At 36.1% G+C, this 22,358-nt stretch overlaps 2 protein-coding genes and 1 long non-coding RNA gene across 6 annotated transcripts; 1 reads left to right on the top strand and 2 right to left on the bottom strand.

Annotated features, from left to right (window-relative positions):
• Positions 1 to 4,141: 4,141 nt before the first annotated feature.
• LOC134225411 (uncharacterized) lies at positions 4,142 to 5,144 on the bottom strand. The gene is made up of 3 exons (XR_009983237.1): positions 5,026 to 5,144; positions 4,887 to 4,966; positions 4,142 to 4,396 (listed from the first exon to the last, which is right to left on the bottom strand). It is a non-coding gene; the product is annotated as an uncharacterized LOC134225411 (long non-coding RNA).
• Positions 5,145 to 8,868: 3,724 nt separating this feature from the next.
• Positions 8,869 to 10,728, top strand: LOC134219730 (transcription initiation factor TFIID subunit 7-like). The gene is made up of 5 exons (XM_062698569.1): positions 8,869 to 9,147; positions 9,215 to 9,311; positions 9,376 to 9,591; positions 9,710 to 10,573; positions 10,633 to 10,728. The coding sequence occupies exons 2-5, from the start codon at positions 9,231 to 9,233 to the stop codon at positions 10,654 to 10,656; spliced, it is 1,185 nt and encodes a 394-aa protein (XP_062554553.1). The 5' UTR covers positions 8,869 to 9,147; positions 9,215 to 9,230; the 3' UTR covers positions 10,657 to 10,728.
• Positions 10,719 to 13,280, bottom strand: LOC134219729 (asparagine synthetase domain-containing protein CG17486-like). Of its 4 annotated transcripts, none has more exons than XM_062698567.1 (6): positions 13,072 to 13,280; positions 12,571 to 12,982; positions 12,325 to 12,506; positions 11,814 to 12,259; positions 11,296 to 11,476; positions 10,719 to 11,225 (listed from the first exon to the last, which is right to left on the bottom strand). In XM_062698567.1, exons 1-6 carry the CDS (start codon positions 13,129 to 13,131, stop codon positions 10,767 to 10,769), a joined length of 1,740 nt encoding a protein of 579 aa, XP_062554551.1. In that variant the 5' UTR covers positions 13,132 to 13,280; the 3' UTR covers positions 10,719 to 10,766. The 4 variants fall into 4 exon arrangements, with proteins under 4 accessions (XP_062554551.1, XP_062554552.1, XP_062554549.1 ...); XM_062698568.1 differs by having other exon boundaries at positions 12,574 to 12,982; positions 13,072 to 13,279; XM_062698565.1 differs by having other exon boundaries at positions 12,322 to 12,506; positions 13,072 to 13,279.
• Between the last annotated feature and the right edge of the window lie 9,078 nt (positions 13,281 to 22,358).

The raw sequence follows: 22,358 nt of genomic DNA on the forward strand, positions 1-22,358 counted from the left end.
TATTACTTTAAGCTAGTTAAAAATCTTAGTTTAAAAAATGATACGTTTACACGAGAAAAATACAATATTATATTGTACATTAATTGTAGTATTTTTATTTCCTTCTTTTTTGATCTTGTGAAACAGCACAACATATATGATTATCGTGTTGAAAATATTATGACCCTCATATACAAGAATTATTGATGTTCATAAGATTCCCTTATGAAATTCTTTATGAAGGCTGAATTAACTTAATATTTTTATAAGACAAGCATATAAAAATCATTCTCGGTCATATAACACGCTGTTTATAAGAAAATCGTATAATGTTTATAGGATATCCTTATAGCAAAAAAACATAAGATATTCGTATGATTATCACTAGTTTTCTTGGCTGAGTGTAGGTATACAAATGAAAAGACGCTAAGGGCTGTTCAAATATTACGTAACGCGTAAAATGTTGTTTTTAAGAAACCCCCACCCCCTCGTAACAATCCGTAATGCTACGTTTTGACAGGGCAAGTGAATTGAACAACTCAGTTGAATTCAATTGACTTGCCAAAAGTTGAACATGTTCAACTTTCTTTTCGTTCAAGTGAATTGAATTAAGGTGTTTACACTTTCAGTTCTCGTTCGATTCAAGCGACTTGCTCAATTCACTTGCCTTGTCTAAACGTAGCATAACAAATTTCAGAACCACCCCCATCCCTATGCGTAACGCGTAACAACCCAGGTAACCATAAGCATAAGCCATACGTGCGACTATAAGGCTACCACAGAGCTAACAAACTTCATACTGAATCTATAATAGCCCTATATAGCCGAAAAGGCGAAGTAAAGTGCTAATGGTTACCTGGGAAATGCTGTTTTTTGAAAAAGATCTTAATTTTAGTAGAATTTGAAGACGGTGCAATAAATTATTATCTATTGCTTGTTCCATGCTTTTCAAAAAATAATGAATATCGTGAATGGAACCTATATTGTAGATCCAGTTGAAAACCGAACTGAGCTCACGCGACAATCGCTTTTTCTTCCATTTCTAAATGTCGCAACTGCATCGCGAGTGGTGCGCATGATGGCGCACGGCTATTATGGCATAGATGCGCACTACTCGCGATGTAGTTGCGACATCCGGAAATGGAAAAAAATGCGATCGTCGCGCATTGTCGAACCGAACTTTCTTCCGAAGTTTTATCTGTCAAACTAATTGATGCGTTGTTTAGCGCATTTTTAGGGGAATCCAGCGCACTACTTCCGAAGTTGGGAAAGTTGCTTGTATCTGAAGAAAAATCCAACTTCGGTATAAAAAGCGTTCTAACTTTGTTCCGGATATTAGACAATGGGGCAGTGCGCCGAATGAACACTTTGACGTTTGAACACCTTTTCATACATCGAATTCATTCTAAATGAATTTCGGCACCGCTCAAACGTCAAATAATGAACCTATGCACTGCCCCATAGTTCGACATAGTTGTTTCATAAGGGCCGAAGTCGCAAATGTAAACAAATCGAGTTTATGTCATAGATCGAACCTCCTGGAAATGTACTATATGTAGCATATTCAAAATGGTACAAAATGTTTTTTTTGCTGACAGAAAAATACAGAAGGGCGATATTACATTTCCGTTGGAATTTTTTTTTTCTTGGTGCGATTGCGCCCCGTTTTCTCCATGGCAGCAGCAAAACGGCTAAACTGTGTTTCATTTTTGCATTACACTGCTAAAAAAGTTTACACACAAAAGACTTTGAAGTATGCTCTTTTGACTATAAAGTATTCAATTATGACTTCAATGTACGCTCTTTCGTGGGAGAATGGGACTACACATAAAATGCAATAAATATTATGCACAATTATGACTATCTTTTATTCACAAATGATTAACATTTCTAGATTGCTTTGAGAATAGATCGTATGTGCAAAAGAGAGATTCTCTTTGATCTCGCTCTCTTTCGCTAATATGTCGGCTAGTTTTGCATGTTTTGCTCCATTTCTACTTCAGCATGATAGACAAAGCTATTGTCTTTGGATATCTGCCAAGAAATTCGAAGTAAACTTTTGCATAGTTTCGTAATAATCGAAAGCGAAAAGATCCAAAGAGAGACTCTCTTTTGCACATACGACCTATTTTCAAAGCACTCTAGATTTATGCATAAAAACAGGAAAAGTGTGTAAATCTTATCCTTTTTATGCATCAAATTTTACTCCTTTTGTGGGTAGTCCCATTCTCCCGCAAAATAGTGTATTTCTGCCGAAAAGAGCATACTTTCAGCTGTGCGTGTATGACACTTCGTTCTTGCATCAAAAACAGATGTGAGCAAAAGGGCTAAACGGTACATTGAAAACACAACGGGGCGATGCAAACAGGCGATATTGACAAATAGGTTGACAGCCGAGCGTGGAATTTGGGCGAAAAGGATGTTGTGAAAAACATTATGGCGCATTTCTGAAGGGCGCAAGTGTACACTGTTAGAAAAAAAGGACGACTAGTTCTTCAATCAGATTTTCAAATCGAAATCAATCCTTAGCGAATTTTGTTTATTTGTTTATTTGTTTGTTATAGATCAACAGACTCCATTTAGCCCCAATGATCTCATCACCTAATTACTAATTACACTCACAGTATGCATAATTACATAAATACGGAATACGGAAAGAGCTACTTTCAAAACAATCTAATAATACTAACAAAATATAACAGAATTATCATCGACATTTGCATAAGACATTTACTAGATTTGCACATTTCTTACGGTTCCCAGTATAGTGGCTCACGACTCGGCTCATCACATACGAATTCCCTAAACATCAATCCAGCGGGCCACGTCGTTTCCAAAAGAGCTTTTGCTTTGTACTGCATGTCGAATCCTACTTTGAATGAAACATAACGAAGATCTTCAAAATTACTCCATTGAGGAACAAGTCTCGTCACATCAGGTGGATCGCTTAGATTCAGCGTTTCGATAACCATTTTCCGTATATCGTCACAGGACACATGTTTTGCTATTCGCGTGAAGAAAATCCAGAACGTTTGGCTGCGGAAGGGCGAAGCTTTATGTGCATTTCTCCCCACATGTAGATGATTGCGATTTAAAGATGATATATTCCTAACGTTCGATTTGCTGCGAGGCGTAGATGTAGAAGGCATTATTCTATTTTCCTCACCGGTCTTAGGGGGTCGATTTATGACTAATTGCTTTATGTCAGAAATACATTCTTTTACTTCAGATAGCTCCACTTGTAGTTGTTGTACTGTTAGTTCCAAGTTGTTTTCTGTACTTGTAGCTTGCTTCTCGTCGTTCAATCCGTTTTGAACCTTATGGTGGCTGAATGTAGGTATAGGCATTCGTCGCATATCCAAAATAAGTTGTCGCTCTCCAAACATCTTTGTAGATCGTAAGCATTCATTGAAGTGCATTCCAAATGGTACTTTCTCGAATGGCAACAATCGCATTTTATTTGTTCGTCCGATGCGAAGAGAGGTAGCCTGCATTTCGCACATCCCGAGTAGGTCATTGTCGGGCAAGTTTGATAGCTCCGAAAAAAAAAAACAGCAAGAGCGGCTTCACAACAATAACAATGGACGTTTTGTAGATCACTTCCCGAATAGAATGAAATTATACCACTATTTTTCTGGTTATCGTTATTTGATTATAAAGAATTGTTATTGAAGTTTTAATGGAATCATTAAAAATATCGAACGATAATTATACCAAGAATCATATATACGATATCGTCTACAATAGTTTGATTTTGGACGATACACTGAACGGGTCGTTAAGTATCGTTACCATTCAATAAGAGCAATTTTTCCATATATTTTTGTTAAGCGATTTTACCAGATATCGTTAGTTTATCATCGTTTTTTGACTTGTGATGATTTGGATTATAATTGTATTCAACGTAGATGATCGATAGTATGCTTTGTGCTTAATTCAAATTGAAAGGTGTATAATAAGCATTCAATTATACAATAACCGAATTACAGTACGTATAATATTATTTCACGAAATACGATACATAATATGATAGTTAAAGAATAGTATGATTCATGCTATGATTTAAATAACATTTTTGTGTTTTTTCAGTTTATGATAAAATAATTGAACACAAAACAAGTTTTCATCATATTTTATTTATTATCTTATATAATTATTAAAAAGTTTTCCTAATTTATTAAAAAATATCAACGGTTTTTTTAAATTGCCTAATGATAATAAATTGCCTAATAAAATGATTATGGCTTGATAAATCATTGCTTTCAAAGTTAAAATTGCTTGTATAATTGCTTCTTCAAATTTTCACAATTATATCTTAGAACAACAAAAACTACCTCTGGAATGATTTTTGTTTGGTGCTGAATCTTTGCCCATGTCCAGAGGATCTGCTTTTTCCGGTGGTGCTGCATTCCTGTTCCTATAAAAGAAGACAAAAAAAAAATGAATGTCTGTAATATATATATGGAGTTTTGAGCATCATTCATTTTCTGACTTCTTGATAATAGCAAGCCATTCTGCTTGCGAATGGTTATCTGAGATTTTTTAAATAAGAAAAATCGCCGTTTCTCTCCATTTTTTATCTGTTTCAATAGGTTTAAAGCCCAGCTACAATGGTGAGCGCAGCGGCGCGTTTTGACAGAATATACATAGGTTAACTGTAAAAACCCGACGCTGTGCTTAACATTGTAGCTGGGCCTTTAGGCGATTCTTGGACTTAAATATAATCTCATTCTCGGGTTCTTTGCCAAAAATCACATAAATGAAAAAAAAAATGATTGAAACAATATAGAAAATGTTGTCAATCAAAAATATAAAATGATTTAACGAATACAAAAATTTGATGTGAAAGGTTATCGGATCGATTGTGAGTCATATAGATTCAATGTGGTTTATCATAGACTTCTTACCTTCACAAACGTTCCGCGGTTCAGCCGAATCCGATAATGAAATAGCGTACTTATTTTCATCTTAGGAGGTATACGTATTTCTGAAAATGAACAATATTTATGTTAGTTTTCTACGTCGTATAATATAGAGTCCACTTACATGTATTCTAAACCAATTTATTTTTGATTTTAGAATGCAATACATATTGCATTTTATTCACATTGCTGCCGAAAAAAATAAATGGCAGTTGGCCCGAACAACATTTGCCGAAAGAAATTGTCACAATTACACTGAAAATGAAAACACCTTATTTCTGTGTTGGTGAAAAGCTAGCTAAATTATTTATGGTAAGATACGTTTAGAATAAAATGATATCAGGTAATCCTTACTACACCATGTATAATCTGTGAATTATTGTATATGATCGAGTCGTTATTTTTGTTAATCATAAAATTGCACATATATCATATACGTTATGATGATTACAAGCGGAATGGCAAACTAATAATATCAACTATTCGGCGTACAATTTATTTCTATTCGGGTTGTAGCAAGCAAAATCAAAATACGATTTTTAAGCGAACACCGTTCCGAATTCTAAACATTCATATTTGTGTCTAATCAACAATAAATGTTCTTCGATCAACATGCACTTTAATCGTTTTTCACGGCGCAAAACACATTACATACTATGATATCAACGCAGCGGCTAATTGACTATATGCACTTGACGTTAACACGACACAACAATCTACTGGATCTTTCTAAAACATGTTCTACATACTTTTTTCTAGAGAAGAACTAAGCCTCCGTTCTTCTCTTTTATTTATATGTGGCTTCAATGATTAGATATTGATGTATTTCATGCATACTATTAACATTTAAAATACTATCTACTTTTCGAATTATAATTGAAAACATGTCATGGAACATTCGAACCCATTTTTCTCCATTCGAGTTCATTGCGACATTGGCCCTTATGAAACAACTGTGTCGAGTTCTCCGCAGATCAAGCTGATATCTCAAAGGCCTTTTATCATGAGTTACTATATACACGGAGACAAATGCCTTTAGTTTGAAACAACCATCACGGAGAATAAAAATAAGTAACTTCAACCAAAATAAAGGTTACTTCAAACAAATTCTTAGGTTGATTTGGGCACAAACAAATTTTAGTTTGCTTCAACCAAGTATATTGGTAAAAACAAACCATAATTACATGTTGTTGTTTTTCTGTTATGTATTTCAATTCAACCAAAATATAGTTTGAATCGACCATAATTTTAGTTGATTCGTTTGACAGTTCATACTACAAACAACACCGTTGGTTGTTTCAAACTAGTAAAAGTAGTATGAAACAACCATAATTTAGTTTGAATTAAACTAATTTATTGTTTGGAACAAGCAAAACAACAGTTTATTTCAAACTAATATAATTACTGCTTGTTTTTCTTCTTTCTGTTTTATGAAATGTTTTCAAAAGAAATTCAGTTCTTTACAGTTTTATTCTATCTCATCGATTTATTTTATTGAATAATGTATAAGCATTTTACTCGTAAGACCAGCATTTTTACCAAGGAATAACAATTAACAGCGCGCTGTCTTCCGGAAAATCCATAACCATGCGGCTATCGTCTTCCGGCAAATCCATAACCAAGCCGATCGTCGTTGAATTTTCGGTGCCCGGCAACTAGTTGGACTGTGCGGTGATGTTTCAACGGCGACGCGTTGATAATGGCTGGCATTGATGAAGTTTCTTGTCGCCTTCGATGGCATTATGGTTATTCGACGCATAATGGTTCCAGTTTAGTGTAGATATTTTCTTTTAGAATGCTGCAAGCTTTGACTGCGCTAAATCGCAAGTAGTCCAGGAGCGGAATAACTAAAAACTCGGCTAAACATGGCGAATGCGTACCAGATACAGCTGCAGCTGACTGAAGTGAAATCTAGTTTTGAACAGATTTTCCTGCAATTATAAAGTTTAAGGAATGCATTATTTTTAATCTTCTTTAATGTAATAATATACTTTACCTGATTATGTGTTTCAATAATTGAAAATAAATCTCTTGGTCCGTGTAGTTGATTACAGTGCGGTGTTCTAATGTGTTGCATTGTGTAGCAAATTTGTTGGTTGCAACAATCCATGTTTTGTTTGAAACAATGTAACATTTTGTTAAAAACAACTTTTTTTTTGTTTGAAATAAACAAAGATTAGCCGTATTCAAACTAATTTTGCAGTTTGTTATTAACTACAAAAAGTGTCTGTTTCAACCAAAACCAAGGTTTTAAAACAAACAAAAATTAGTTTAAAACAGCCATAATGTGTGTTTGTTATTCAACCATACATATGGTTGTTTCAAACTAAAGGCATTTGTCTCCGTGTATGTATGGTTGAATAACAAACACACATTATGGCTGTTTTAAACTAATTTTTGTTTGTTTTAAAACCTTGGTTTTGGTTGAAACAGACACTTTTTGTAGTTAATAACAAACTGACAATTAGTTTGAATACGGCTAATCTTTGTTTATTTCAAACAAAAAAAAAGTTGTTTTTAACAAAATGTTACATTGTTTCGACAAAACATGGATTGCAACCAACAATTTGCTACACAATGCAACATTAGAACACCGCACTGTAATCAATCAAGACCAAGAGATTTATTTTTCAATTATTGAAACACATAATCAGGTAAAGTATATTATTACATTAAAGAAGATTAAAAATAATGCATTCCTTAAACTTTATAATTGCAGGAAAATCTGTTCAAAACTAGATTTCACTTCAGTCAGCTGCAGTTGTATCTGGTACGCATTCGCCATGTTTAGCCGAGTTTTTAGTTATTCCGCTCCTGGACTACTTGCGATTTAGCGCAGTCAAAGCTTGTAGCATTCTAAAAGAAAATATCTACACTAAACTGGAACCATTATGCGTCGAATGGAAACCAACCTGCCATCCGAAGGCGACAAGAAACTTCATCAATGCCAGTCATTATCAACGCGTCGCCGTTGAAACATCACCGCACTGATCCAACTAGGTTGCCGGGCACCGAAAATTCAACGACGATCGGCTTGGTTATGGATTTGCAGGAAGACGATAGCCGCATGGTTATGGATTTTCCGGAAGACAGCGCGCTGTTAATTGTATTATTCCTTGGTAAAAATGCTGGTCTTACGAGTAAAATGCTTATACATTATTCAATAAAATAAATCGATGAGATAGAATAAAACTGTAAAGAACTGAATTTCTTTTGAAAACATTTCATAAAACAGAAAGAAGAAAAACAAGCAGTAATTATAACAGTTTGAAATAAACTGTTGTTTTGTTTGTTCCAAACAATAAATTAGTTTAATTCAAACTAAATTATGGTTGTTTCATACTACTTTTACTAGTTTGAAACAACCAACGGTGTTCATGTTTGTAGTATGAACTGTCAAACGAATCAACTAAAATTATGGTCGATTCAAACTATATTTTGGTTGAATTGAAATACATAACAGAAAATCAACAACATGTAATTATGGTTTGTTTTTACCAATATACTTGGTTGAAGCAAACTAAAATTTGTTTGTGCCCAAATCAACCTAAGAATTTGTTTGAAGTAACCTTTATTTTGGTTGAAGTTACTAATTTTTTTTCTCCGTGTATAGTAACTAAAAAATCCAGCGCCTGAGAACGTGCAGAGTTCCATATAAAAAAAGGTTTTTTATGCCCAGTTCTCGACTAGTGATGCGGAAAATAACGGTACTCTTTGTTTATAACGTTTAGGGTAAGACACCCAGAAATCGCCCTCCCCCCAGTTTTCGCCCACCTATTTTAAAATCTTCATTTCTCGTAAAATAGTTGTTGAAAACAGTCACAGTAAAAGTTTTTCCATACAAGCATCAATCAATTATGAAAAAACTGGACTTTAACTGTTTCCAACAACTAGTTTTCGAGAAATGAAGGTTTTAAAATAGGTGGGCGAAAACTGGGGGGAGGGCGATTTCTGGGTGCCTTACCCTATAGGATCAATTTTGGATTTTTCATTCAATGTTTCGAAAAATATGAACGCGCTGCTTAGACCAAATTGAAGTTTATTCAACATCGATAGTTGCGCTGATAGAGTTGTCAGTTGATTTGTTTGCTCGGGAATCAGAGTTGAGCTCGCGTGTATAGTATTTATAGTGCCTTTTCGTCATACAAACTAGAGAAAACAAGAGCTGCGTCAGCACCTGTCAGCATCAGTTTTACAAATATTTAATTATTTTTGTCTTGAAAACTCAATAAATTGATTAAATAAGGTAAAAATGTTCACTTGCTGTAGTAGTCCTTTGTAGCTAAACAAAAAATCTAATATTGTTTTTTTAGGTATAACTGCCTAGCAATGCCGGAAAAACCAGTGAAAGCTGAACCCAAGCGGGATGAGGTTGAATTAGAAACGCAAATGATTATGCGTATGCCCTTGGTAAGTATTTGTTATTTTTGGGATCATTTTCAACAGCTGAGGTATTCAAATTTGTTTTTCAAAGGAACCAGCCAGAATACTGCGAGAAGCTATCCAAACTGGAGCGAACAATCTGAAGGATAGGCTTACTATTCGGCTCGACAATGACCTTCGCTACGGGGAAGTTCGACTTGATCATTGGCTGCTACACGCTAAGGTTGTAGATTTACCGACTATCGTGGAAAGTTTGAAAACGATCGACAACAAAAATTTCTACAAAACAGCTGATTTATGCCAACTGGTAAGTTTTTCAGTTTTTTTCTGTAACAATACCATTAAACTGGAGTTGTATTGGTCATACTATGGGGACAAATCAATCTTTCGGTTTTAATAATTATGTTTGCTTCACAACAATTTAGATGATCTGTAAGGAGGAGCCTGATCAACCTTCAGCAGAAGAAGAATCCCCAAATAAGAACAAAAAGAAGGATCCTAACAAGGTCGACAAGAAGTTCCTGTGGCCACATGGCATAACACCACCATGTAAAAACGTCCGCAAACGCCGGTTCCGGAAAACCCTGAAGAAAAAGTATGTGGAAGCTCCGGAAATCGAGAAAGAAGTGAAGCGGTTGCTTCGAGTAGACAATGAAGCAGTCAACGTAAAGTGGGAACTCATTACTGAGGATGAGGATCCGAACAAATCAATATCGGATTCGAAACACGATGGTAATGCTCCCAATAAAAGTCCCACCAAGGGTAACAAGAAAAGCCACGCCAACAAGGATGTTGGTGAACACGATATTTTTGGTGAGGAGGTGTCAGATTCGGACGAGGATGAAAATCCGATTAATAAAAACATCGATATCGACGAGAGCAGCCGACTCTCGGCCGAGGCGGAAGATAGTCGACTGTCCGATTCTAGCTCTTATATGGGAACGCAATCCTCGGATCGCAATGCTGTCACCGAGTTCAGCAAGGGTATGTTCAGCAACATCAGCGCAAGTGGTGGTTCACGCTCGCGGAAGAACGATTCGCTACTGGGATCAAAATATGAAGACAACTCTCGTTTAGATTCGGACAATGAATCGACCGATTTTATGGCGTCATCGAAAGATTCGCTGAGTAACCGAATGTATGAACTGCGTCGCCAGTTGAGTGACTTGAAATCGCAAAGAATTCAGAAGGAACAGGAAATTCGAACAATCGAAAATCAAACGCTGCGCCAGCGCTTGCAGGATAATTTGGACAGTTTGTTGAGTCAAATTGTAGAAAAAGAAATGGAGGTATGACAACATAATTTTTCAGAACTGAACATTAGGACTCACTTATTTTTATTTTTCAGATTCAATATTTGGAACAGCAGTAGATTGAAATATAAACAATTAAATAATCGATTTGAGATATTGAAAAATAAATACAAGCTGCATATCAGTTTAAAGATTTATTTTAAATACGTATCACGACCTTGAAATGTCATCAAGAGCTAAGAAAGCTAGAACTATCGTTGGCATTCTGCTTCCTGTCAGCTATTCTGGAACCAAATTGTAACGCACGTTTGCGAAGTTTGCAAGACTGTCGTAGTCCTAGCTTATATGCGCATAATCTGAGGGTGAGTTTATCACCAATGCCTTCACCCAGTGGATGATAACATCTTTGGTCAGCATTCAAACTTCGTACTATCGAGATGAAGTCTTCCTGCAGGTAGGGCGTCCGCGGAGTGACGCCATGATCTCCTATAATTCTATCGTCTCTTGCAAGATTTCTACTAGGCAGTCGATCCCAATCCAACTCTAGTTCAGCCATTAGATTATTAAATCCCGTTAGAATACTTTCTTCACTCGGTTGGATGGCTTTGACGATGCTCCTATAGAATGCCGCACGGTGTCTCGAATAACCGCCAAACAACTCGTCCGCGCCAGAACCAAGTAGCATAACCTAACAGGGCAAATGTATATTTTGTTTAATTAATCTCTACATCTACTTAATTATTTCTGAAACATCTTACCCTACAAAGGCTATTATATTCGCTATTGTTCGCCAACCCTCTGCCACGTGATGCAAACCACAATGCTGCTCCCAAAGATTCGTCCAAAACAGATTTTAATGGAAATACTAGATCCGATATCCGATTTTTATAGTTTTGCAGTTCCATACGTGTTACATTTATTTCCACGAAGGTCCATTCTCTAGAAATTAATCAAACATATTAGATTACATTTGGTTACTATATTTTATAAATGTATGTCCGTTGAGACCAAAGAGAGAAAGTTTATTTACACCAACTGTAAATAATTTAGTACAAAGGATTCATATACTGCCGTTATACGCATAGCTGTCCCATGTATATAGGGAATCCCAGCAAAGATGGGACAAATATGCGTATGACGGCAGTATACGTCTGAACCAACCTTGAGTACCTCTTATTGGGGAAACCTCTAAGATCAGAAAAAAAAGTTTTATTTTTTCTTTGCTATGTCGAGGGATTGCCAACCTAAAAGGGAAGAAGCACCGTGTATGACTTACCGATTCGGTTTCAGAAGCTGTAATTCCTTCCAACTATTGTGCCCTGTTATCCGATCGGGTACATCCCAGTCAATATCGGTGCTGTTCGCCATATGTTTTTTGTACTCCGGATTCCCAGGGCGAATGATTTTTTCGAATGCCACATTCAGGAGACATATTGGAATGTGCGCCGGCACAAAGCTGTCGGCTAGTAGCGCCAGAATGGTACAATCGATTCCACCAGAGAATAGAATCCCAACTCGAGGATGCTCACAAGATTGTTTGGATGCCATACATGCTTTGCAGTGGTTGGGTGTATTAACCACTCTTTCGCGGACCGATTCAGTAAGCACATTCAACAAACGATCACACAGATCAGCAATGCAACTGTGGTTGAGTAGATAGTCGAATGTATCAGTCTCTTCTGGTGTTTGGGTGTTCAATACATGGTGAAAACTGAAAGCATTCTGAAACAAATAGAATGAGTCTATTGAATTAGGTTAAAACATGAGTTCATTAGCCTTATTACTACAGGAATCACATCCTTCGTCATCCACGGTAAATATATTAAATCGTCAGTAATGCTCAACGAGTCGATTTCATGATTGTTGGTGTGCTTCCAGGGAAATAGATTGAGTTCGATGTCAGTTCCATCCATATCAGCGTAATAAATACCATTTGGTGGAATTTCTACGACCCCTATTGAAGTGTTTCCTATCAAATGAAAAAAGAAAATCACTGTCAAGGTAATTCCACTAGTGTAAGAATCTTTACATACTACCTAAAACGCTTGTTATTATGAAGCCCTCCTCGGATTGCCCCAACAGAAGGGAATTTCTGCCAAGACTGTCCCTTGCAAAGTAAATTCTTCGTAGACTTTTGTCCAGCAATATGAGACTAAACGGACCTTTTAATTCTTTAAACACATCCGCTAGACTGGCTATATCGAATACCGCAGAAGTAATTCTGTCGAACAACCATTGCGTGTCACTTGCGTTCGTGTTTCCCCGGTCGATGAACAAATCTCCATTGAACAATAGTACGAATCTATCAGATTGTATCGGTTGGCGAGTGGTTTCTGAACCCTGTTGCCACAAGATTGAACCATACATTAATATACGATTGTCGTAAATTATCGACCCGGCATAATCAGGACCTCGGTTGTTCAGTAAATGTTTACATCCTTCCAACTGCAGAATATAAAAATTTGATACGGGTTATTAATGTTTGAATGACGAAATAAATTATTCAACATTATGTTGTATTTATTTGTACTTACAACTGCTTCGCCAAAATCTGTCGAACTACACTTCGAAACACAACAAAAAATTCCACACATGTTTATTGATATGGCTTTTTAAATGATGAATGGACTCATTCATACAGATCCGAACGTAAACAAAGAGTACTGTTATTTTCCTTATTTTCCGACCACTTCCTGAGAGCACTGTCACGCTTTACCATTCGTGGAACTCAGTCACTCATATCAATGGAAATTAAATGGACCGCCTTTCCAAATATAACTGCACTGAAAAAATCATACGCTAACAAAGAATTAACGATTAATTTGGCGTTGCAAAAAAAAGAAGCAGAATGTCGCGCATTTGAATAAAAAAAGGAAAAAAATAAATAAATAGAACTTCTTAAAAATTCTAGAAGTAATTTATTTAAAAACGGTTATCAGTTCTTTTTTCGTAGATAATAATTTCAATAAAAAACTCAAGCCGAAGTAACGATTTTAAAGGACCTTAGTCCACTAAACAAAGAAAGAAACACAAGGTCTGCGCTCAAGACTCTCGACGGTGTACAAGACGCGTCGGAGTCGTCCGCCGCGGCTAAACATTGGGCGGCTACAAGACGGTAGACTAGCCCAAAACTACGCGCAGCAGCTGGAAGTGGCACTCCCAACGGAAGAGCATCAGCTAGGCACAGCGTCTCTTGAAGATGGCTGGAGTGATATTCGATCCGCCATTGGAAGCACCGCAACCGCTGCACTCAGCACTATAGGCACGATACAAACGGGCGCGGAACAGACAAAACTCACAATGTTATGAAAACTCATATGTGAATGTGTACGTTATGTGGAAGATATTGATTGGGAAAATGTATTGGAGGTAACCACTTTCCCTTCAATGGGACTCGAACCCATGACCCTACAGTACGCTAGACTGGTGCTTTAACCAACTAAGCTACGAAGGACCTCCGTCGGCCTTCGCAACCTAGCGGCTACTGAACGAGCTCGAGATTCCCAAATTGGACGCATAGTCAGTGCAATAATAATACAATAATACAAATAAATAATACAAATTAATACAAATAATACAAATTAAAATACAATACTGCAATAATACAAATTAAAACGGTTGATCAAATCTACATTCGTTTAAATCGGGCATGCGTTCTAAGCTTTGAGTTTTTTTCAAATTATCTTGGTAGGATATTTTACACATAATTGAAATATAGATAATATAGTAACAAGTTTGTATTAAACATTTTAAATAGAATTATATAGACTTTTTCAAAAAAGCAACAAAGCTTAGGTATTGTTTGATTGCTTTGGGAAACTTGTCATGCATACTTCTATTAATTATTCAAATTTATATTTATTTGTGTTCACCAATGCGCTATCAGAAACAGGGCCTTTCAAGACTGAATTTGCTATACAACTTGTGAACATATTTTAATCAAGAACTTCATTCCAAAATTTCTGGAAGGAATTGCAAACAAGACCTTACAAAGGTGCAGAAAAAATACGATTTTTACGTAAATTTCTGAAACATCTCCTCTGTATCGTATTTATTCAAACCATTCGACAATTTGATGATAAATCTAATTTTCTAAGAACATGTGTACAATGTTCTGTTAATCGAAAATCCATATTCTTGTTAACGTTTGAAAGTATAGTTCGTCCGTAAACAAGAATACGGATGAAATTTAAAAAAAACTTCTTTACCGAACCTAAGCCTCATATGAATGTAATGTGTAACTGTGGATCAAATTTCCATCGTCATAACTCTTTGATGCATCATGAGGATTGTGAAAGACAAATTTGATTTTTTTTGTTGAATACAAGATTATTGTTGAAAACGAAGGTGTTTTTCACCATTTTTAACGGCTTTGGAAATGTTGTATTGTATTTGAAATAAAAGAGGAGAAATACCTAATATATTTATTTAGACAAATTGGAGAACGTAGAAGGAATCGATTGAGCGGGTATAAGTAACCCGGAGTGGTAATTAATTACTATGCCTGAAACTCAACTTTTGTGAGGATTGATCCTTGATTGAATGGGATATCTAGGGTCTATAAATTCATAAATAAATGACCAACTTTAGAAATTTGTATAAGTTCACAGTATGTACGAAAAATTGTAAACTTTGAAATAGAATTTAATGAGCGAATGAGTCTACCAATTCTCTCATGATTAGATTACTGCACTATTACTAGATTGAGATTACTGCACTATTTTTACAAAGAGGCAAATGCAGATTTGAAATTTTCCCCGGTGGTTATTGAATTTCCCGCATATTTCCCGACATTTTCCCGGTGATTTTCAATTCCCGGTTTTTTCCCGGTTCTCCCGGTTTTCCCGGTTCGCTGGTCACCATGGATAACTTCGCCGAACCTCTTGAAACGGGACTGAGCACATTCCGTCCGAATGCAATTGTTCAAGGATTGAACGATAATTTTGTAGAACGGATCTCTTGTTCTAGTCCACTGTCCTCTACGGCGATTTCTAAGGATGATCAAACCCTTGGTATGAGACGAGATTTCCGGTACAGCATAGACTAGAACAGGTTGATGATACTGCTACATTCTCCGCTTGAAGGACGGCAGAGGAGAAAAAAAATCAATTGCAGCATTTATTTAGGCTGAATCATTGAGGTCCGTAACGAGTAATGCAGCAACTGCAGCAAGGTCTAGACTATTGTTGACGGTACTCTGGAACCTGGGCCAGTCGACAGGCTAATAGCAGTGCACCCTTTTTTCGGTTAACGTGGAAATGGATCTTAACCCAACAGAGAAGTGATCGGAAGATAATTCATTAAGAATTATTGGCCTGGACATGTCGACTAAATTATTGGACAAAACAAGATCCAGCGTTGAAACCCGTCCTCTGCCTGTAGGATAAAATGTCGCTGCATCCGGAGCATGAATAAAAACTTGTTTGCCGTGGTCATTTGAATGAGCTGGGTGCAGGCCTGGTAGCGATAAATGCCCTTCAAAATAGTGACTTAGTGACCAACGATGACGAAAAAAGTGACCAAATAGTGACTTTCAGAAGCAAAAAAAGTGACCAAATAGTGACTTTTGTATATACTAACCAGGTAGTGAGCTGGGTTGCATTCGTATTGTTAATGTGTAACTTGTAGTAGATCGGAAACTAGGGATATCATGTTTTTTCAAATCCTTATTAGAATGCTATCAGAAATCAAGAGAAGACAAAAATTACAAAATCATGAGGATTACTACTGCTGGCCGTGTGCATCTTCATCGTAACTAGGGAGAGGATGGATCTTAGCAGGGGACAACCGACTTGGCGACACCATCATAAATACCACAGAGTTGGATATTGAGGAAGGTATTTGTTGGGACATCCAGAGGCTAGCAATATGACCATGGTAAACCTTATTCCGTGACACACGGGAGCAGGTAACGAGTTACAAGTTGTTACACTAAACCATGCTTATAATTTCAACAACGATTTTGAAGCAAGTTCTACACCATTGTGGTAATAAAGTTTAACATGAGCTCGAAGTTTGGAAAACTCTGAATTTTTTTCAGAAATTTCAGCGGAAGTTGATTTTCTGTGGAAAACCTTGTGAAAATTTCTAGGATTTTTTTTTCAGAAATTGTGCAGAAAATACTTCAATCCTTGTAAAATCTTTCTCCAGGAGTTCAAACGGAAATTCCAACAGAAATCCGATGGCGAATGTCAGCACAAAAACTTCCGGAAATTCATTCATACCATAAATTCAAGGCAGAATATTTTGTAGACATTCCTGCTGTCTTTCAGGAATTTCCGCGGAAACTGCACGTCAATAACTATAAAAACTTCTCCGCGAATTCCTGAAAAAAAAACGAGAAAGGCAAAAATCTCCTTCAAATACAAGCGGATATTTTCATAAATTCCGGTAGAAATCTTTTTGTGAATTCCTGTAGATATTGTTTGGTGAATTCCTAAGAAAAACCTTCCGAAAATTATTTCCCAAATTCAAGGCGGATTTTTTACGGGATTTACAGAAATTACAGTGAAAGTTCCTCTAAGAGAAACAAAGTTAGGAAGCTTTTTATAACGAAGGTGTATTTTTCACTAGATACAGGCAACTTACCCAACATAGGAAGTAGTGCGCTGGATTCGCCTAAAGATGCGCTAAACAACGCATCAATTGTTTGACAGATATAACTTCGGAAGAAAGTTCGGTTCGGAAGTCCCGATGTCCGAATTCTAATGTGGTGCTACGCCGACAATATCATGCTGTGTGGTTCGTCGTAGAGGGGTTAATCAATCAGAAACTAAGAAATATCTCGGAATTATGTCAAAATGACGTGACAAAAAAATGGATATTCAGAGACGATGAAAAATGACAACAAGTGAAGTTCTTACCCTTATAATGCTTGTTAAACGAGTGCTCAAGAGTATAATGCATTCATCACATCAAAAAAATTGGGTTCTATGCTTACCTATGCTATACTTCAAATGTGGAGTCCCTCTCAACGACATTTTGCTATCGAAAACAAAACCCTACGCTCCTTATTTATTAAATTTCCACCCAAAACTAAATCCGCGCGAAGCCTCAACCGTTATGTAAATCCGCATCAAATCCGCGAGAATAGCGATTTACATTTGATTTGGTTGATGATAATTAATAGTAGGTACAAATGATTTTTATTTTGAACTATTTTTACAAACGGTGGTGCGAAAATAGTGACTTTAGTGACCATTTTCCAAAAAATAGTGACTTTAGTGACTTTTGGATGCCAATAGTGACTTTTTAGTGACTAGGCTCAAAATAGTGACCAAGTCACTAAAAAGTGACTTGCTACCAGCCCTGTGGGTGCCACCTTTGTTATTTTTGCTGCAGTTCCCGACCCGGTGACAAGCGTGGTGTCATCATCATCAATAGACATAGCCCGCTGTCATCATTGAAACGCAGTATGAAAAAAAATATAGCCCAGGACATCCTGGCTACGATCTGGCGATGGGCCAAACAATAGGATGTCAATAGCCTGGCAGTTCCACTGACGACTGTGAGATCTTCAATGATAAATGTCGAAACACTAGTGCTGTCCAATGAGCAGCTCGAAGTAGCTCGAAGTTGTTCCCGTCCTGCTTGTTCTATTTTGTCAACAAATGGGCATGAGCAGGACAGGGAGAAACTTCGAGCTACTTCAAGCTCTCATTGGACAGCACTACTATTTTCCATTAGGAGCAGGGATGCCAGGGGATATTTTCAAATGTCTTCATAGTTGAGTAAAAATGTCTTCAAATGTCTTCAGTATCAAAATTATGATTATCAGTGAAAAAATTTCAAAATCCAATAGATTTGTTATTTCAATCATCTCCTTGTTTTATGTATCGGTTATTTTTACACAATTACAAATTGTCGGAATTCAAGAGAATATTCTTTTAAATCTTCATGAGTAAGGGAATTGACTTTCCCTTGATTTTTCTAATGAGTCTTTAAATATAATTCCAACGGATTTTTCTAACTGAATTTCTTTGTGGAATTTTTCTGAATTTATTATTGAAGAATAACCTGTAGCGATTCGGAACAATTCACCGTGAAATACTTGGAGAAACTTGCATAAGATTTTCTGATGAAATTTCCTGAATGGAGAAACTTCAGGATAAATTCCTGATGAATTTTTCGGAGACTTTCTAAAGGAATCCCTGACGGAATTTCCGGAGGAATTGCTGTTGGAACATTCAAAGGATTTTGTGAAGGAACTTTCAGAAAAATTTCTGAAAGAACTTCCGGATGAAATGCTAATGGAACTTCCGGAGGTATTACAGGAGAATTCCTGGAGGATTTTCCTGAGGACTTCCTGAAGGATTATCCTGAGCAATTACTGAAAGGGTTTCTGAAGAAATGTCTGAAGAATCTTCCGGAAGAACTTTTTGGAGGAACTTTTCGAGGTATTGCTCAGGAATATTGCGCAGGAATTTCCGAAAGAATTACTGGAGGAAATATCAGAGAAATTCCAGAGTATAGTTCAATAGGTATTATTGGAGAATCTTTCTGCAACATTCTCGGAGCATTTTCAAGAGGAATTCCTGGAGAAACTTCTGAAAGGATTTTTAGAGGAATTTCCGAACGAATGCCTGCAGGAGCTTCGAGAGCAATTCCTGAAAGATCTGCTGGAGGAAGTCGTGAAAGAAACAAACTGAGGAATTTCTGAAGGAGCGACTGGAGGAATTTCCGACGGAATTCTTGGAGGATCTAACGGAGAAATTTCTGGACGAACTTATGAAGGAGCTGCCAGAGGTACTTCCAAAGGAAACTCTGAAGAAATTTTCTGAAAAATCTCTAAAGAAATTGCTGGACGAATTCCTGGAGGAATTTCATGGGAAATTTCAGAAAGAATTCCAGAGATGTATTTACTGGAGAAATTCTTAGAGGAATTTCCAGTTAAAATACTGAAAGAGTGCCCAAAAATATTTCTTGAAAAAATATCAAAGGAATTCAAGGAAGAATTCAACAAGGAACTGTAACGAGTTTACCCCGAACTTTCTTTAATAAAAAACTCTGGCGGTTTTTTATGAAATTTCTCTGATTTTTTTCTTCAGAATATTCTCCTGAACAAATAAAAATAATTTAGGTTGGCTATTCTGAGAAATATCCATTTAACTCCAGAACAATTTCAATTTCTTGTCGACATTCGTAAGAATTTTCTATGGAAACTAAAGAAAATTTTCTGAGAAAATGAAACTAATTTCCTGTGAAAATTTTCGTAAAAATGTGAACATGGGTAAACATGGGAAATCCGAAGAGACATCCCTCAACTTCCAAATACAAATGATACTCCGGATTTGTATTTGAAAGACAGAAAGACAGACAAATTTAGACAAATTTCTTGTGGAAGTAAACATGAATTCTTTGCAAGAACTTAGAAAAAAATTTGTGGAAATAAAGATAAATTTCTCGTTTAAGTTTTGGGGGAATTTCTTTACTGTCCATACTGAAATTATTATAAATTTCCAAGATAATTGGAAAAGAATTTCCAATTTCAATTCTCTTGAAATTTTATGAGAAATTCCTCGGACTATTAATGGGAAATTCTCTTTATTTTACACGATTTTTTGGGCTCAAAATGAAATGTTGCAAAGCCCAAAACTTGCCTTAATATGTCTTAAATAAAAAATATTATTTTTACTGATTTAGATTTTCACCAGAATTACCAAAAAAAAATTAAGCGAATGCTGCCATCGGGAATTTTTAACCAGCACATAACTAAAATGTGTTGCAATTGTCAACCTTATCAACCGACTAGTGTAAATGTGTTTTTACGTATGAAATTTCAAGAAACATTAGTCTATTATGTATAACTTTTGAAATATTTAAATGATCTGCATATAGAAGTCACAAAATTTATAAGTTAGTCATCAAATTATATTTTCTATTCGCTGGCTTATTGATTGTCTTCAAGTATCTTTAAATAAGAAGGTAAGTCTTCAAATATTTTGAAAAGTCTTCAAAATGTCTTCATGAAATAAATGTCTTCACAGAGATTCAAATGTCTTCAAATCGAAGACATGTCTTCAAATCTGGCATCCCTGATTAGGAGTCGCAAGTCATTGCGGAAGTGTAGCCAATCTCTATTACGTTTAACGCCAGGGAAGTATACCGCTACTATCTTGATTTTGCTGTCGTTTTTGACCAGGTGTATTCCGATTGCTTCGATTACATTCGTGGAAATATCGATCTGCTCAAATATTATAATATGATCAGGGTGGCCAGACCTACCGATTTCTCGGTAGTCCTACCGATTTTTGACTCCCCTACCGATTCACAGACGAAAGATCGAAAACTACAGATTTTTCAAAATTCCTACCGAGAACTACCGATTTTCATGTCGCCAAACAAAAGCACGGTCAACATAGTAATTATTATCATAACCAATTTACATCATTTTAGTTAATTCTCAGACAATTTAAGATTAGAATAGTTGAATCTGCATTGTGTCGCATTATGCCTTAATTTGGTCTTATCTGTTATGATAACATTTAGCATCAAATCCATATAGTCCAATCAAATCCACATAAGTACATTAAAGGCAGGATCAGAGTATTCTATAATTATCTTTCGTGTCACTTACGATATTACTGCACTTTGATAAAGAGGATTTGAGGATCATCCGCTTTTGTTACTTTAAAATATCTTCAACAGGTTTGCTCAATATTTTTTTTAGAAATATAGAGATTTTTATTAGATTCTTTTCAGCATATAAATGTTAGTGTGATATTTCTCAACCAAATCCAACTATTCTTGAATTAAGGAGAAGAGCTTTCTCTGATTATTCTACGGTGGTTTCTAATTACATCCATTTATGAGCAACAAACTTCATAAAATATTAATTTTTGCAAGTATTCAGTATTATATTATTTAATAGATCAGCTGCAAGTCCAGCAATAATTTTGTAAATAGTGTAAATCAGCAGTCAATCTGATTGTTCTGTGATATTGATTTTACATTTTAAGAAACATGCATTTTCAACCATTCTAAATTCATCTTATATCAGTTGAGATTCAAATACTTGAAGCTATCATATTGCTTAGCTCTATTTTCTGCGGATTCGAACATCGAAATTTGTAACCAAATAAATCGGAAGATGTCGTTATGTCGAAACTGATGGCACTCCCACGCAAACCAACACCACCACCAGGTAGTCGAAGGTTCCCCTACCGGTATGTGGTGATAGTTTGCGTGGGAGTGCTAGAAGATTGGACAAATCGACGTTTCAATATTTTCTTACAATATCACATACGGTTCTTTTGAAAAAGTACCCGATATTTGAAATTGTACAACATGAGGCTAATACTATGTTCGCACTAGGACCTTATAATATGTTATTCAGCTATCTTGATGACCTTTTTCGTCGATTATTTGAATAACATGTTATTCAGGCCGTAGTACGAGCATAGTATAAGCACAGACAAACAGACGTAAAAGCTTGAATTTTTTTCTGAAAAATACCTCGCTTAACTCCTCTACTACCATCTTGCGCGCATGATAAACGAAACAATGTTTCGTATGACATGACATTGTCACCAGAAGGTGCTGGAGTGAAATGTCATACTTGAGGGATTACGACGCTAGCGCCTCTAGTTGTGAAACGCGCAATCAATTAAATTCGAATTGATCGTTGATTTCATGGTCGATGGTGATTTCTCTAGTGTTACGTCTGTGGTATAAGACTTGTGTGTCTTAAATATACTTTTTCATATGATTTGATATTTTCCTGCCTACCGATAACTACCGATTTTTCTACAGTCAAGCTACCGATTTATCAAAATATAATCTGGCCACTCTGAATATGATCCTTCCTTCGCAAGTGTCTATA

The sequence above is a fragment of the Armigeres subalbatus genome, chromosome 3 (genome assembly GCF_024139115.2).
Source record: "Armigeres subalbatus isolate Guangzhou_Male chromosome 3, GZ_Asu_2, whole genome shotgun sequence".
NCBI lineage: Eukaryota > Metazoa > Arthropoda > Insecta > Diptera > Culicidae > Armigeres > Armigeres subalbatus.

Excerpts from the sequence above, each read along its gene's own strand:
- LOC134219730 (XM_062698569.1), top strand. The coding sequence starts at position 9,231 with ATGCCGGAAAAACCAGTGAAAGCTGAACCCAAGCGGGATGAGGTTGAA. Across the intron at positions 9,312-9,375 it reads TGATTATGCGTATGCCCTTG|GAACCAGCCAGAATACTGCG; the intron begins GTAAGTATTTGT and ends TGTTTTTCAAAG. Across the intron at positions 9,592-9,709 it reads CAGCTGATTTATGCCAACTG|ATGATCTGTAAGGAGGAGCC; the intron begins GTAAGTTTTTCA and ends ACAACAATTTAG.
- LOC134219729 (XM_062698565.1), bottom strand. The coding sequence starts at position 13,131 with ATGTGTGGAATTTTTTGTTGTGTTTCGAAGTGTAGTTCGACAGATTTT. Across the intron at positions 12,983-13,071 it reads CAGATTTTGGCGAAGCAGTT|TTGGAAGGATGTAAACATTT; the intron begins GTAAGTACAAAT and ends TATATTCTGCAG. Across the intron at positions 11,477-11,813 it reads CAGCTTCTGAAACCGAATCG|AGAATGGACCTTCGTGGAAA; the intron begins GTAAGTCATACA and ends ATTAATTTCTAG.